The 12,823-nt window shown below is 34.9% G+C and overlaps 2 protein-coding genes across 3 annotated transcripts; one reads left to right on the plus strand and one right to left on the minus strand.

Moving 5' to 3' along the window:
- Positions 1–3,512: 3,512 nt before the first annotated feature.
- On the minus strand, positions 3,513–8,555 carry LOC147552485 (pentatricopeptide repeat-containing protein At4g13650-like). 2 transcript variants are annotated; one of them, XM_086671423.1, is made up of 3 exons: positions 5,122–8,555; positions 4,967–5,019; positions 3,513–3,873 (listed from the first exon to the last, which is right to left on the minus strand). In XM_086671423.1, the coding sequence occupies exon 1, from the start codon at positions 8,129–8,131 to the stop codon at positions 5,399–5,401; it is 2,733 nt and encodes a 910-aa protein (XP_086527549.1). In that variant the 5' UTR covers positions 8,132–8,555; the 3' UTR covers positions 3,513–3,873; positions 4,967–5,019; positions 5,122–5,398. The 2 variants fall into 2 exon arrangements, with proteins under 2 accessions (XP_086527549.1, XP_086527548.1); XM_086671422.1 differs by having other exon boundaries at positions 3,513–3,942; positions 5,122–8,527.
- Positions 8,556–10,656: 2,101 nt separating this feature from the next.
- LOC147552486 (uncharacterized) lies at positions 10,657–12,354 on the plus strand. The gene is made up of 2 exons (XM_086672522.1): positions 10,657–11,027; positions 11,449–12,354. The coding sequence occupies exons 1-2, from the start codon at positions 10,850–10,852 to the stop codon at positions 12,165–12,167; spliced, it is 897 nt and encodes a 298-aa protein (XP_086528648.1). The 5' UTR covers positions 10,657–10,849; the 3' UTR covers positions 12,168–12,354.
- The last annotated feature ends 469 nt before the right edge of the window (positions 12,355–12,823 follow it).

Below are 12,823 nucleotides of genomic sequence, written 5' to 3' on the forward strand. Positions count from 1 at the left end.
GGATTAAAAGAAGAATATGCCCTCGAAATCAATTTTTATGGACTAATACTTTATTCCCCAGAGATTTTTCTTTATTCCCCAAAGCAGCGGCCTTTAAAAAGTCTATGGTCCCGAGAATTGTTTTTTTTTTCTTTTTATATCTCAGTTTCATCATTTTGTTCCTCGGTCGTCTTCTTCATCTTTTATCGTCATCTTCTTCTCCTTATTCTTCAACATAGGCAGAAAGAAATTCCATAATTGATGGGTGTCTTTAGAATTTCAAAGTGAAACCGTCAACATATATGAAGATTTATAGGCACCCCATGTTCAAAGGGACAAATTGGGAGTTGTTTAATTACAAATTCACAGGCATGAGAAAAGAAGAACGTATAGAGCTACATTTTGAAAGTGGCAATACATCACTTGTTTCCTCTCTTGCTCTTTGGTGGTAACGATGGCCAATTTGTCGAAGAGGAAAAAAAATCTAGAAATGGAAAGACGTTTTCGTGAAAAAAACAAAAAATAAATCAGAGGTGTTCGTGATTTAAATAAGATCAATATCCAAAGCATCATCTATTCCCCTCCCATTTATGAGAATTATTATTGCATAAAAAATGAATTTATTTCCTATCTGACAAAATTTCTTTTTAAAATTCATTGTTTGTCTTTTGCAACTTGATTGATAATGTTTTCTCCTTAACAAAAAAAGAGATTGATAATGTTTTCATTGTTTGACAGGAATCTTGACTAACTGATGATCTGGATTGCTACCTCAGAATTATTCAGGCCAAGCCAAATTTACTACTACTTTCAAAATTTCTTAGTATTAAATTACACAAATTTCTGTCTCTAGACTCTAATACATCCCTTAAACCATGTTACTGACTATATTTAAGTGGTCTCTTTGATCCACTAGTAAGATATTATTCCATCTTGACATTACTCATTTCATGGTCACTTGTTTAAAGAATCGAAAAATTAGAATTATTAGAACTCCTAAGAAATCACTAGTTGTTTGGGTTAGAATTAAAAAACTTCAATTTTTTTATTTACGATTTTTCGAGATTAAAATATAAAATTGGTAATTTTTAAGATTTTGAATTGGGGATGCTTTAAGTAATTTTCATTGCCTTCAAATAAAATTCCTTGACCTGTCATCATAAACTTTATCATATTCTCTAGGCCTGTAGCCTTAATACAAGTCTATGTGAACATGCATGTTATTTTTTATCTATTAGACTTGCATTATTTTGCATTAGAGATACTTTGATTATTTACTAAAAGCTTCGAACACTTCTTCTCAAAGAAGACACAAATATCCAGATTACCCTTGAATCACATGGTTTAGAGAAAAGAAATTTTGACAAGCAAAAGAGATATGTAATAAGGTATTTAAATTAAAAAAATCTGCGGGTATATGATCTAATTTAGAACTCAATAGCCTAGAGATTTGAAGTTATTTAAGAACGGAACAGCTTCCATATAGCCCACATGAGCTTGTATGTGTATAATACCTTGTCATATCTGTACACTTTTATTCACATCTGCATGTGCATTTATAAATGAAGTCAAAGTTCACACATCAATGTGTAGCATGTGATTTTTCCTATTTTTCAGCATAGACTTAGATATTGAAGATATCGATAGATTTTTGAGTCATATTTTTATAGATGGTGTAAAAGAATTCAATTATTTTTAAGTTTTTTCTTTGGTTGCGGTAATTTTGGTGTATGGCGTGCATTTACCATTGTTTAACTTAATGTGTCATTGGGAAGGTTAACAATTCTTTGCTTTTTTAATGGAATAGGTAGAATTTAAAGAAAAGAAAAAAATAAATTGAAACACACTTTTTTGGGTATATGGTTCCTTCCTCTCAAACATACCTTAATAATAGCGATTTAATGAAAAGTTAGCCGAATAATCATTTAACCACTCAATCCTTAGTTTTTAGCTAGTAATGTGACAAGTGACAACGTTAAGGGATTATTATGAATCTTCTCGATGTCTCGGGATACGACTGTCTCTCGAACTTTAATCTAGAGGGTGGAAACCAACTTGGTATTTTGGTAACAAGTACAAATAAAAGTTGTTGACATCCCTTATATTCTTAACCACCATTTAGTTTAACCAAGGTCCAATTAGTAAACTTCATGCAAACCCTGTAGGCTTATAGTGCATAACTAATTGAACTAGGGTTTCATGTGCATTTTAAACTAAGGGTCCGTTTGATTGGTGTGAAAATAAGGTTGGAAAATCGATTTTCGTACGAAAATCGATTTTCCACTGTTTGATAGGTTATTTTGAGTGTCAAAATCACTTTCTGATGGAAAAAAAGGTGAGAAAATAGGCCAAATAATTTTACCACCTATTACATGGGAAAACCCATTTCTTACTCAATCTTTTAATGTCACGCTCTCTCTCTTCACCGCAGGGGTATTTGTGTAAATTCTCCTCTCCCTTTCTACCTCTTTCTTTTGCAAGTCATTTTTCTCTCTCACTCTCTCTCTCCTGTTGTGAAGGAAAAGGATACAGATTCATCTACTACTAATCTCTACTACTAATCTCTACTTCTTTCACTAATCTCTAAATTTCCCAAAAAATTCTTAAATCATAACAAACAATCTCAAAATCCACTCAGCTTTCTCTCTTTCAGCATCTAATGGAAACCATAACTTAAACCCCATTTGATCCACTTAGAGCTGACAAGAAATGTGGTCATTGAAGTTTAAGAATGAGATAAAAGGTAAGTAAGAAAAATCATAAAGATTTGATCTAACTAATAGGATTGTTTTGTTGTCTCCAAAGATTGATGGCAAGAATTTCAACGTGAATGGCAAGGTTTCATGAATGTTGAAGATTACTTGAATGATGAAGATCAATGTAATATTACTCATAGGATTAGTTTTGTTGTTCCAGAGATTGATGATGATCAATTGATGGATTTGTAGATTCCCAAATCGTTCTCCCCTCTGGATCCCCAAATCGGTTTGAACCCTAGTTTACTCGAATGGAAGAGATGGGAAGAGACGGTTTAAGACTTAATTTAAGATGTTCTAAAAGCGCCCTATTGTATTGTTGTCCCCTCCAAGTTTAAAAGGCCCCACCAGTAATAAATGGGGGTGCCTTTAGAAATTTGCATTGTATTTTCTCACACACTTACCAAACACTTAAAATTGAATTTTGATATGAAAAAATGGTTTTCTTTCCCATCAGAAAAAAAGTGGTTTTCTTTCCCATCAGAAAAAAAATGGTTTTCACACGTATCAAACGGACCCTAAAGGGTTTTTTAAAAAAACTAAAATTAGGGTTTCATGTTGCATTATTTTATCTGCATTATTCTAGTCCTGACAAAAGGGACCACACCTTCAAAGTCAGGCAGTTATCCTTGTATTTTACATTCACACTAGAACTATTCCATAACCATGATAACACCAATCAACAGTATAAATATAAAAATACCCATAACTCATTGTCTCTCTCCCCTCTCTAGCTAGAATACACCAAGATAGATAGATAGAGAAAACAATGATATGTATAGCAAGATGAGATCTATTAATGCAACAAAATCAAGTACCATGGATTTATCATCATCACTAAGCCATTTATCATCTCCTAAAACCCCAAAATCAATCATAGATCCTAACTCAACTCCTCTCTCAACTATCCCAACCACTCCAACTCCCAAAACACCCTCAACAATAGAAATCAACAACAATATGATCAAACCAAACACAACCCATGATTCATCTCCAAATAATAAACAAGGAGATGATGTTTTTGTACAAAAATTTGGAGGTTTGACTAGAAACTACTCTGTTTCTTCATCAGCTTCAGCTCAAAGATACAGAGGAGTTGTTCCTGCTTCTGCTGCTGCTGCTGCTGCTAGCATAACTCCTGAACAAAAGCAGAATGAAGCACTTCAAGCAGCAGTTGTTAGAGCATTCTCATTGAGAAGATCTGCTTCTGTTTCAGAAGGATATTCAAGGATTCATGATCAATCTGACCCATTTTCAACTTCTCCTACTCATGATCTAAACAACAGCAAATCCAAGAAGAAGAACAACAAAAGACCAGGCAAGATCTTTAAAGCCTGTAGGAATTTTTTTGGACTTTAGTTTATTTATTCATATCATTATTGTTTCCACTTTAATCTTGTATTATTATTATTAAGATCTTCATCTCCATAATCTAGTTCTTATCTTTTTTGGTACTTACACTTTGACTTGTTATTTTGTGTGTGTGTGTTATGATTGGTTTCGACTTTTTTGGGTTTCATTTTGAGTACTCAATCAAATAATTGTCTACCTTTTGTCTATCTTCTTAATATCTAGCAGTCTTACTAAAGGTGAAAAATGCTTCTTTTATTAACAAAGTAAGAGTTACTTATCGAGGCGTATTTTGTAAACAACATGCTTCAAATTATCAAATTTCAATATAACAAAAAAAAGTAAACATTGACTGTATGGTAGAAGTCATTGACAAATGAGGGAATAATATTACTCCTCATTAGAAGGAGTATTGCTAGAATTACAGCCTTCGGGTGGGGTAAGAACGCGAATGACGCTCTTGATCCGAACCTTTCAAGTATAGTATGCTACTACATGAATGTAAATACGGCTATTGTTTATTCCTAATGAACTTGAGTTTTTTTTTGTTCTTGACTTCTTTCTTAAATCTTACGAGTAGGCATTTTCATTTTTCTTGTACTAAATTTCTCTTAGTCTGAAGTAATGGGAGATGGGGAACGGACCCACCTACATGAAATTCTCCATCCCCGTAGGTTAAGAGGAAGGGATGAAGATGAGAGGGACAATAAGCCTTGATGTAGTGCTACTCTTGGGTCATGATTTTCTGGTTGTTAGATATGATCATCAACTTGCGAGCAGCGTTGTTAACCCCATGGGTTTCAGTTTTAGTGCAAGACCTGCCATTTAGATTAAAATGGACATTTCGAGGAAAAAATTAGCTATAAAGTTTAGGTTTTCACCAGAAAAGAATGGTGATGCTAGGAAGTGCTGCACTTGACTGATTCCGACAACCCTGATGGTAGTGAACAAGCAAAAAAGGCGATGAATCAATATAAGATGATCATCTATAGATGAATTTTGTAATGGGATATAAGTTTGTTCAAAATTGTGGTACCTGAGTCCCTGACAGGTCTTTTAGCATGACGCTTACTTGAAAGCTGCTTGAGAATCTCCCTCACAACGTGAGATTCCACAGTTTCTAACGTGTTAGCTCGATCAGAGTATTCGACCCACACCAGGAAAGTATCTTCCTCCTTACTTAGCTAGCTTTGGTCACAGTGCTTAGAAGAAGAACATGACGATTCTACCTATTCTTCTCCTCAATTTTTTACCCATTAAGCATTTCCAGCATCAATAAACAGATTTCTCATAGCCAAGTCTCTTTAACAAGTTTATCTCCAAATCCAACTGTTCGCACTCTCCTTTTTCACACAGTTATCTTCCATTATCCTTCTGATTTCAGTCTTTTCTTCCATTCTCTCTACTGAAGCATAAATGTTAGAGAGGAGCACGTAGGCAGATGAATCATCTGGTTCTAACTCAATCAACTTTGTGGCAGCTACTTCTCCGAGCTCAACGTTATTACTTATTCTACAAGCACTAAGCAGTGTTCGCCAAATCAGAGGGCAAGGATCAAATGGCATGCTGTCAATGAGCTCTTTCGCTTCTCTCAGTTTTCCTCCCCGACATAATATATCTATCATGCATGCATAATGTTCCTCACCTGGAACAATCCCATGATTGTTTGACATGGAATTGAATTGAGTTTGAGCTTCAGATATAAGTCCAGCATGGCTACAAGCAGAAAGCACGCCGATGAATGTTATAGCATTTGGCTTTATCCCACCATGTTTCATCTCCAAGAACGTATCAAGGGCTTCTCTTCCATAGCCATGATATGCATAGGCACAAATCATGGAATTCCAAGTTACTAAATCTCTACTACCAGTTTCAGTGTTTCTGAACATGATAGAAGAGCCAGAGATATCCCCACACTTTGCATACATGGTGATGAATGAGTTGGAAACACTAATGTCAGATTCATACCCTTGTTTAATTACTTGGGCATGGAATTGCAACCCGAGAAGTTGATCGGTAATAGCAGAACATGACTTTGAGAGACTCGCAAACGTCATGTAGTTAGGCTTTAAGCAGTTCCGATTCATCATCATGTAAAACTCAACTGATTCCTTAGCAAAACCATTTTGTGCATAACCACAAACCATAGCATTCCATGAGATAGAATCGTTCATAGGCATCTCCTCAAAGACGGCATATGCCTTCTCAATCATTCCACAATTTGCATACATGGTAATAAATGAATTCATTAGTACGATATCAAAATCTAAACCCAACTTCTTGATCTGAGCTTGGATCTTCTCACCACTCAGTGGAGCTTGAATGCAACTACATACATATATCATAGCACAATAAGAGAACTCATTTAAATCCACACTGCGATCTTTCAATTGCTCCCAAATTTTGATTGACTTGTCAAATAAACCAAAACGAGCATAACCCATGATCATTATGTTACAGGCGAATATATCAGGCATGTCATTTTCACCAAAAAATTTCTCCATATCATCAATCTTCCCACACTGAGAGTACATCTCAACGAGAGAGTTCTTAAGGAGCTCAACCATCTCAAAACCAGTCTTAATGATGCAGTTATGGATTTGTTTTCCCGTCTCAATGTTAAGTAACCGTGAACAACTAGAAATAAGACTTGAGTACACAAATTCATCTACTGTAAAGCCCTCTGATTGAATTTTAGGGAATAGCTTGATAGATTTTTCGTAGTAACCATGAGTTCTAAATAACCCAATTAGAAGATTTGAGGATACAACATCCCGCTCTCTTATAGTGTAATATACTTTTTCGGCATAGCTTATACTTTTACATCTAGAGTACATCGTCAATAGAATATTGTCGACTCCTTGATCAATGGGCTCTCTTAACTTCAATATTAAAACATGTAACATTTTTGCTGTCTCAAGAGAGTTAACATCTGCACAACAAGAAAGGAAACTTGAGAAAGTAGACTCATTTATCCTCAAACCAGTGGCCAAGAACCTTGCTACAATACCAATCCCAGCATTTCCCTCGTCATTAAACGCACATCCAGCAATCAGGGAATTCCATGTGATAATATCACGTGAAATCGATTCATTAAATAAACATATAGAGTCCTCTAAAAGATAATATCTTGAATACATTGTAATAAGAGAATTCACAACAGAGACATCTGAAACTAGTCCGACTTTGATAACATACCCGTGAATTTGGAGTCCGTTATCAATGAATTCCTCTGCTGCACATAGACTTATAAGACTTGTAACTGCGAATTGACTAAATGAAACTCCAACAAGATTAGAGTATCTGAATAGTTCGTAAGCATCAACGTTAAGCCCTTTTTTATGATAACCATCTAATAAGATTTCGATTGAAACTTCATCAAATTTATACATTTCATGAAGTAATTTTATTGAATCTGTCATGTCTCCATACTTAACATAAGCTCTCAAGAGGGAATTCCCCACAAGAACATCAGAAGAGAACCCACGTTTCAAAGTTTCTCCATGTATTTGTCTACAATTCTCAAAACTATGCATCTCGATTAAAGCTACCATAACCGAAGCAAAGCTCGATTGACTCGGGTGGATCCCTACCCTCTTCATTTCAATATAAAAGGTGAACCCTTTACTATAATGCCCCAAACCGACATATCCAGAAATTATGGTATTCCAAGAAACAACATCTCGTTCATGCATTTCGTCAAACAGGTGAACAGCATCAAGAATGGACTCAGAAGAACAATAACAATGAAGAAGATTGTTAGTTATAAATAAATCTGATCCAAACCCAGATTTTAAAACACAAGCATGTATCACTTTTCCCATCTGTAGAGATTGAGAAGCAATCGTATTTCTTAAGATTGAGATGATAAACCACGAATCCATGATCTGGGTAGGATTTGATTGGGATCCTTGATCAACCAGAGAACCCATGAACCTGTTTTTGGTTGTAAATTGTCCATGAAAAAGTGAAAATTTGAAGGGGAAGTTATGGGTTTTGTTAAAAGAAGGCCAAAGATTCAAACGGTTGGGATATATTAGTTTCATGTATTTCCCGCCAAATAACAGAGGAAGCTTCTGCTCTTCGAAGAGCCAATGACATTTGCTCGCATGGCCCACTAACCACCTACCTTTTTTTTGTTGAAACAAAAATACAAAACAAAATTACACAAATAAAAAATTGCATGATACAACTTTTCCATTTGTAGAGCATTCTTCATTTCGTATACTACAAGTTTGACCGTTCATCTTGATAATGATATGAAATTTAATTTTGGAATCCGCTTGGTTGATTGAAAGATGAAACTTGTACTTAACATCCTGTAACATTGAATATGGATTAAACACACCCAAAATTCCAAGAAGAAACAAGGATTTTTCCAAGAAAGCAACCAAAAAATGATTCCGAGTTATCCCGCCAGTATTCTCTAAACAAAGAGACCATATCCGCTTGAGTCCTAAAAGAGACCATATTCGCTTGAGTCCTAATGAGTAGAAACAAGTCAGACTTCTGGTAATTGGGATCGCCGTCATAGCATGAGTATATTCTTATCTTTAGGCACCAACTCTATTTCCAAATAGGCTTCACTGCTCCACCCCTAAAATTTGAAATCGTCCAATTACTAAATAACCTCAGTTATTCCTTCGTATTTCATTCTAAACTTCAGTCGCGAGAGTATGAGTTAAGATTTTCGAGCAGATTTAGACTCAAAATTTGGGCGTCTCCATTGATTAGTTGTCTGTGAAACTAATGAAAATCCATTGAAGCTCGATTGAAGTGGAAATCAAGTTTTTTTTTTGTAGTAGAAATGAAGTTTTTTAAGATCTTTTTGGTCAAGTATTTTCTAAAAGGAATCTAGAGAGACTATGTTGAAGCCTTTTGCTTTCTGATTTTATACAGAGAATTTTGGTCAAAGCTCCCTGTAATTTTTTTTGCTTTGTTGAAAGAAGATCACTCAGTTTTATCTAGTTTTCAACTCTCTACGTGTTTTCGTAAATTACAACTGGTGCAAAAGGATTGCAACCGATTTGCAAAAACGGTGCAGCTGCTAGCAAAATGATTGCAACAGTTTGCAAAAGGGGTTGTAAAAAAATTGTAAAGTTGTAAAATATTAGGGGTTTAACCAAATAAAATACAAATACGTTGAATTTTTAACTAAACAAATACGTTGAATTTTTTAGGGTTATTTCCCTAATGGCCCCCTACTTTGTGACCAGCTTCCCGCCTGGCCCCCTACTTTACAAGAAATACTCATATGGCCCCCTAAAACCGTTAACTTTAACTTTCCGTCACTCTCTCCTCCATCTCTTTTTCTCTCTCTGCCATGTCACGCCACCTCATCTGTTAGGCCACCTCATCACCATCTCCGGCCAAATTTCCGGCCGGCGACCTTCAAACTAAAAAAAAAAAAAAAAAATTTTGTTTTTTCTCTCTTCCTCTCTCTCTCTCTAAGAACTCCGGCGAAGGAACCCTTCGCCGGAGTTCGTCTGTTCGTGAGAACAGATCTGTTCTCACGAACAGACGAACTCCGGCGAAGGGTTCCTTCGCCGGAGTTCTTAGAGAGAGAGAGAGAGGAGAGAGATAAAAAAAAAAAAAAAAAAATTTATTTATTTTTTTTAGTTTGAAGGTCGCCGGCCGGAAATTTGGCCGGCCGGCGACTTCTGCCGGAGAAGGTGATGAGGTGGCCTAATAGATGAGGTGGCGTGACATGGCAGAGAGAGAAAAAGAGATGGAGGAGAGAGAGTGACGGAAAATTAAAGTTAACGGTTTTAGGGGGCCATATGGGTATTTCTTGTAAAGTAGGGGGCCAGGAGGGAAGCTGGTCACAAAGTAGGGGGCCATTAGGGAAATAACCCAATTTTTTACCAAACAAAATATAACTCTCAGATACCTTAAACCCCTTTAGGGTTATTCCTTAATCTTAGACCAATTATGAGATTTAGATTCCCCAGTAAAGAGATGAAGGATAATAGTTATAGAGGTTATGGGGAAAGCAAAAGAAATTTTGATTTTTTTAATGAATGTGAAGGTTTGAAGGTCATAAAATGAGAAAAATATGTTAGTGATAAGGGGATAAAGAAAAAACAAAAGACAAAAAGACAAACTTAGAAAAATGGCTAAGTAACATAAGAAAATTCAGATAAAAAAATAAAAAAGAGGGCGTATGTGCATTTTGAATAAATTATAAGATCAGACAAAAAACTGGTCACAAACTAGAAGGTCGAAATCTCATAAAAAAAAACTAGAAGGTCGAAAAATACTCTTAAGAAAAACCGAACACTACCTACCTCGGCGGTTGCTAACTTTTCTAACGAATTGCTGGTGGGATACTTAGTTATCCATCCCATGATTTAGGATTTAATTGGGTAGAACCGAACTTTTGGGAGAAAGTTTAGAGAGATAAAGTGAATATGTGGTTGTAATGACAGAAATTAGTTCACTAATTAGTTAAATTAACTATTTTTAGTGAACCTAAATCCTTCATTTCAGTATTACCTAATAATAGAACCAAATATCCATTTCTTGATTCCCCTTTACCTATATTATATTAATACATATATAGACTACAAGAATCATTAACTCTTTTAAGATAAACAAAAACCTTTTCTCTCTAGATTTGATCAAGACACTAATTGTTTTTTTGATCTGATTACTTGTATTCTAATTGAAGTTATTAGATCGATTGGGTATTTGAGTTGCAGGATTAAAGCCAAATTTAATTAGAGGATTTTGAAGCTATAATTATCAATTTATACTAGTCGATAATGGCAAGAAATGGAGGAGATTTGCAGGTGGCTACGCCATTGGGTTCGCCAACGAACAAAGTGAAGTTCTTGTGCAGCCATGGTGGAAAGATATTGCCGAGATCACCCGATGGTCAGCTCAAATATGTCGGAGGAGAGACTCGAGTTGTCTCTGTTACTCGTGACATCAGTTTCTCAGGTCTTGATCCCCTCTCTTTAAATATTTATTACTATCTGAAAGATATTTGTTGTTTCCGGCAAGGGTTTCAAGAATAATTACATCATTACATGACATTGATATAACGAAAATACAGTATGAAAATAGAATGAGAAAATTATAGTAACATTGAAAGTTGGGTCTTTAAAGACTCGAAAACACTCTTAAAGGGCGACTACAAAAAAGGCCCCAAAGGCCTATTGCGGCCCAAAAATCGAATATGTAACCTTATAGTTTAGGGGTACTTAAATAAATGAGTAATCGGTAGATGTGTATCAATTGTTATCACGAACTAACTATTGACTATTTTTAACCAAAAAAAAAAACTATTGACTATCTTTGATCATTCAATAAGATTTACAATTCAAATCACAACGAAGCTTATTTTCGCTTCTCCTTGCAGAATTCATGAGGAAGCTTAAAACCCTTTGTAATGGTGAAATGGTACTTAAATACCAAATCATACCCGGAGATTTGGACATCTTAGTCTCCGTAACAAGTGATGAAGACCTCCGAAATATGTTAAACGAGATTGATCGATGGGATAAAAAGGCATCTGAAAATGGAAGTATAACTAAACTTAGAGCCTTCTTATTCACTTCAAATGAAGTCTTTATTGATACCCAAACTATTCCAAACAATATAGATAGGTTAGATACCGAACAACGATACATTGATGCCATTAATGGTTATAAGTTAAATCGTAGTTCAAGTAATAAGAGTAGATCAGTCTTTAGTATTTCCTCAAATGAATCATCTCCAAGATCCATTCAACATGAAGGTTACCCTTTTGATACTATCAACCATAAAACTTCCATATCAAATGGTTACGAAAAATGCTTCAAGAAGCAGGAGATTCATAGAGTAAATAGTTCTCCATTACTCAACAACCTTGGTAGTAAAACTCATCACCTTGTTGGAGAAAACCCATATTACCAATCATGGAAACAAGAACACAGTCCATATAAAGGTGGAAGTGGTTTACGTCTAGTAACGGCTCTATCCGTTGGACAAAACGAGCTTCGTTATTACTCGCGGAGTATAAATGAAAGAAGGAGATGTGGGTGTATAGGTTATGGAAATGTAGATGAGTTTTGTAGGAGTGGAAGACATGAAATTTGAGAAAATAGTTGTCTCAATATTAATTTGGGTTTGCAGAGAGATACATAAATAAATTTCCTGCAAATATGTCAAGATGAATGGATTAAAGTGTAATAGTTTATTTTAGTTTCTTTCTCCTTGTATGTTTTATGTAAAAACTAAGAACATGGAGAAAGTTCAAACAAGTTATCAGTGTTATCGATTTGTTTAGATAATTTGTTTTTTTTTTACATATTTTGGAGATCTTATGTTCTTGCATTTGTGTATATTTGATGGAGAACTTCAACAATGTAAATAAGATTTTATGCCTCTCTTTAATGAATTAATGTGCAATTTGTGTCAAGTTACAGAGCTAAATCAACTCCCTTGTTGACCTCCCTATGCTTAACCTTCACTTATTTATTTCGAATTGTTCAAGAAGTGAATAAAACTGAAAACACATATCTATTTGATAGAGTGTCAATAAGGAAGTTGAACAATCACCAAAACACAAGGTAAATTCCTTTGACCCCTAAATACTAGACACCAAGATAACCTCTTAAAAGATGACCAACTTCCAAGTTAGTTCTTTTTATTATTTTACATTTTTTTTGTTGAAACTTTTTATTATTTTACATTAGTCAACTTTAATAGTTGATCTCATTTTTCCCTTTTTACCAGTCCATTAAAAAAAATAA

This window comes from Eschscholzia californica, unplaced genomic scaffold, assembly GCF_041429995.1.
Source record: "Eschscholzia californica isolate CP2 unplaced genomic scaffold, dmEscCali1.0.p SCAF_3, whole genome shotgun sequence".
Taxonomy (NCBI): Eukaryota; Viridiplantae; Streptophyta; class Magnoliopsida; order Ranunculales; family Papaveraceae; genus Eschscholzia; species Eschscholzia californica.

What these genes read in the sequence shown, in the direction of transcription:
- LOC147552486 (XM_086672522.1), top strand. Translation starts at nt 10,850, where the DNA reads ATGGCAAGAAATGGAGGAGATTTGCAGGTGGCTACGCCATTGGGTTCG. An exon ending in TCGTGACATCAGTTTCTCAG is followed by an intron (nt 11,028 to 11,448) that starts GTCTTGATCCCC and finishes TTCTCCTTGCAG; the next exon opens with AATTCATGAGGAAGCTTAAA.
- LOC147552485 (XM_086671423.1), bottom strand. Translation starts at nt 8,131, where the DNA reads ATGAAACTAATATATCCCAACCGTTTGAATCTTTGGCCTTCTTTTAAC.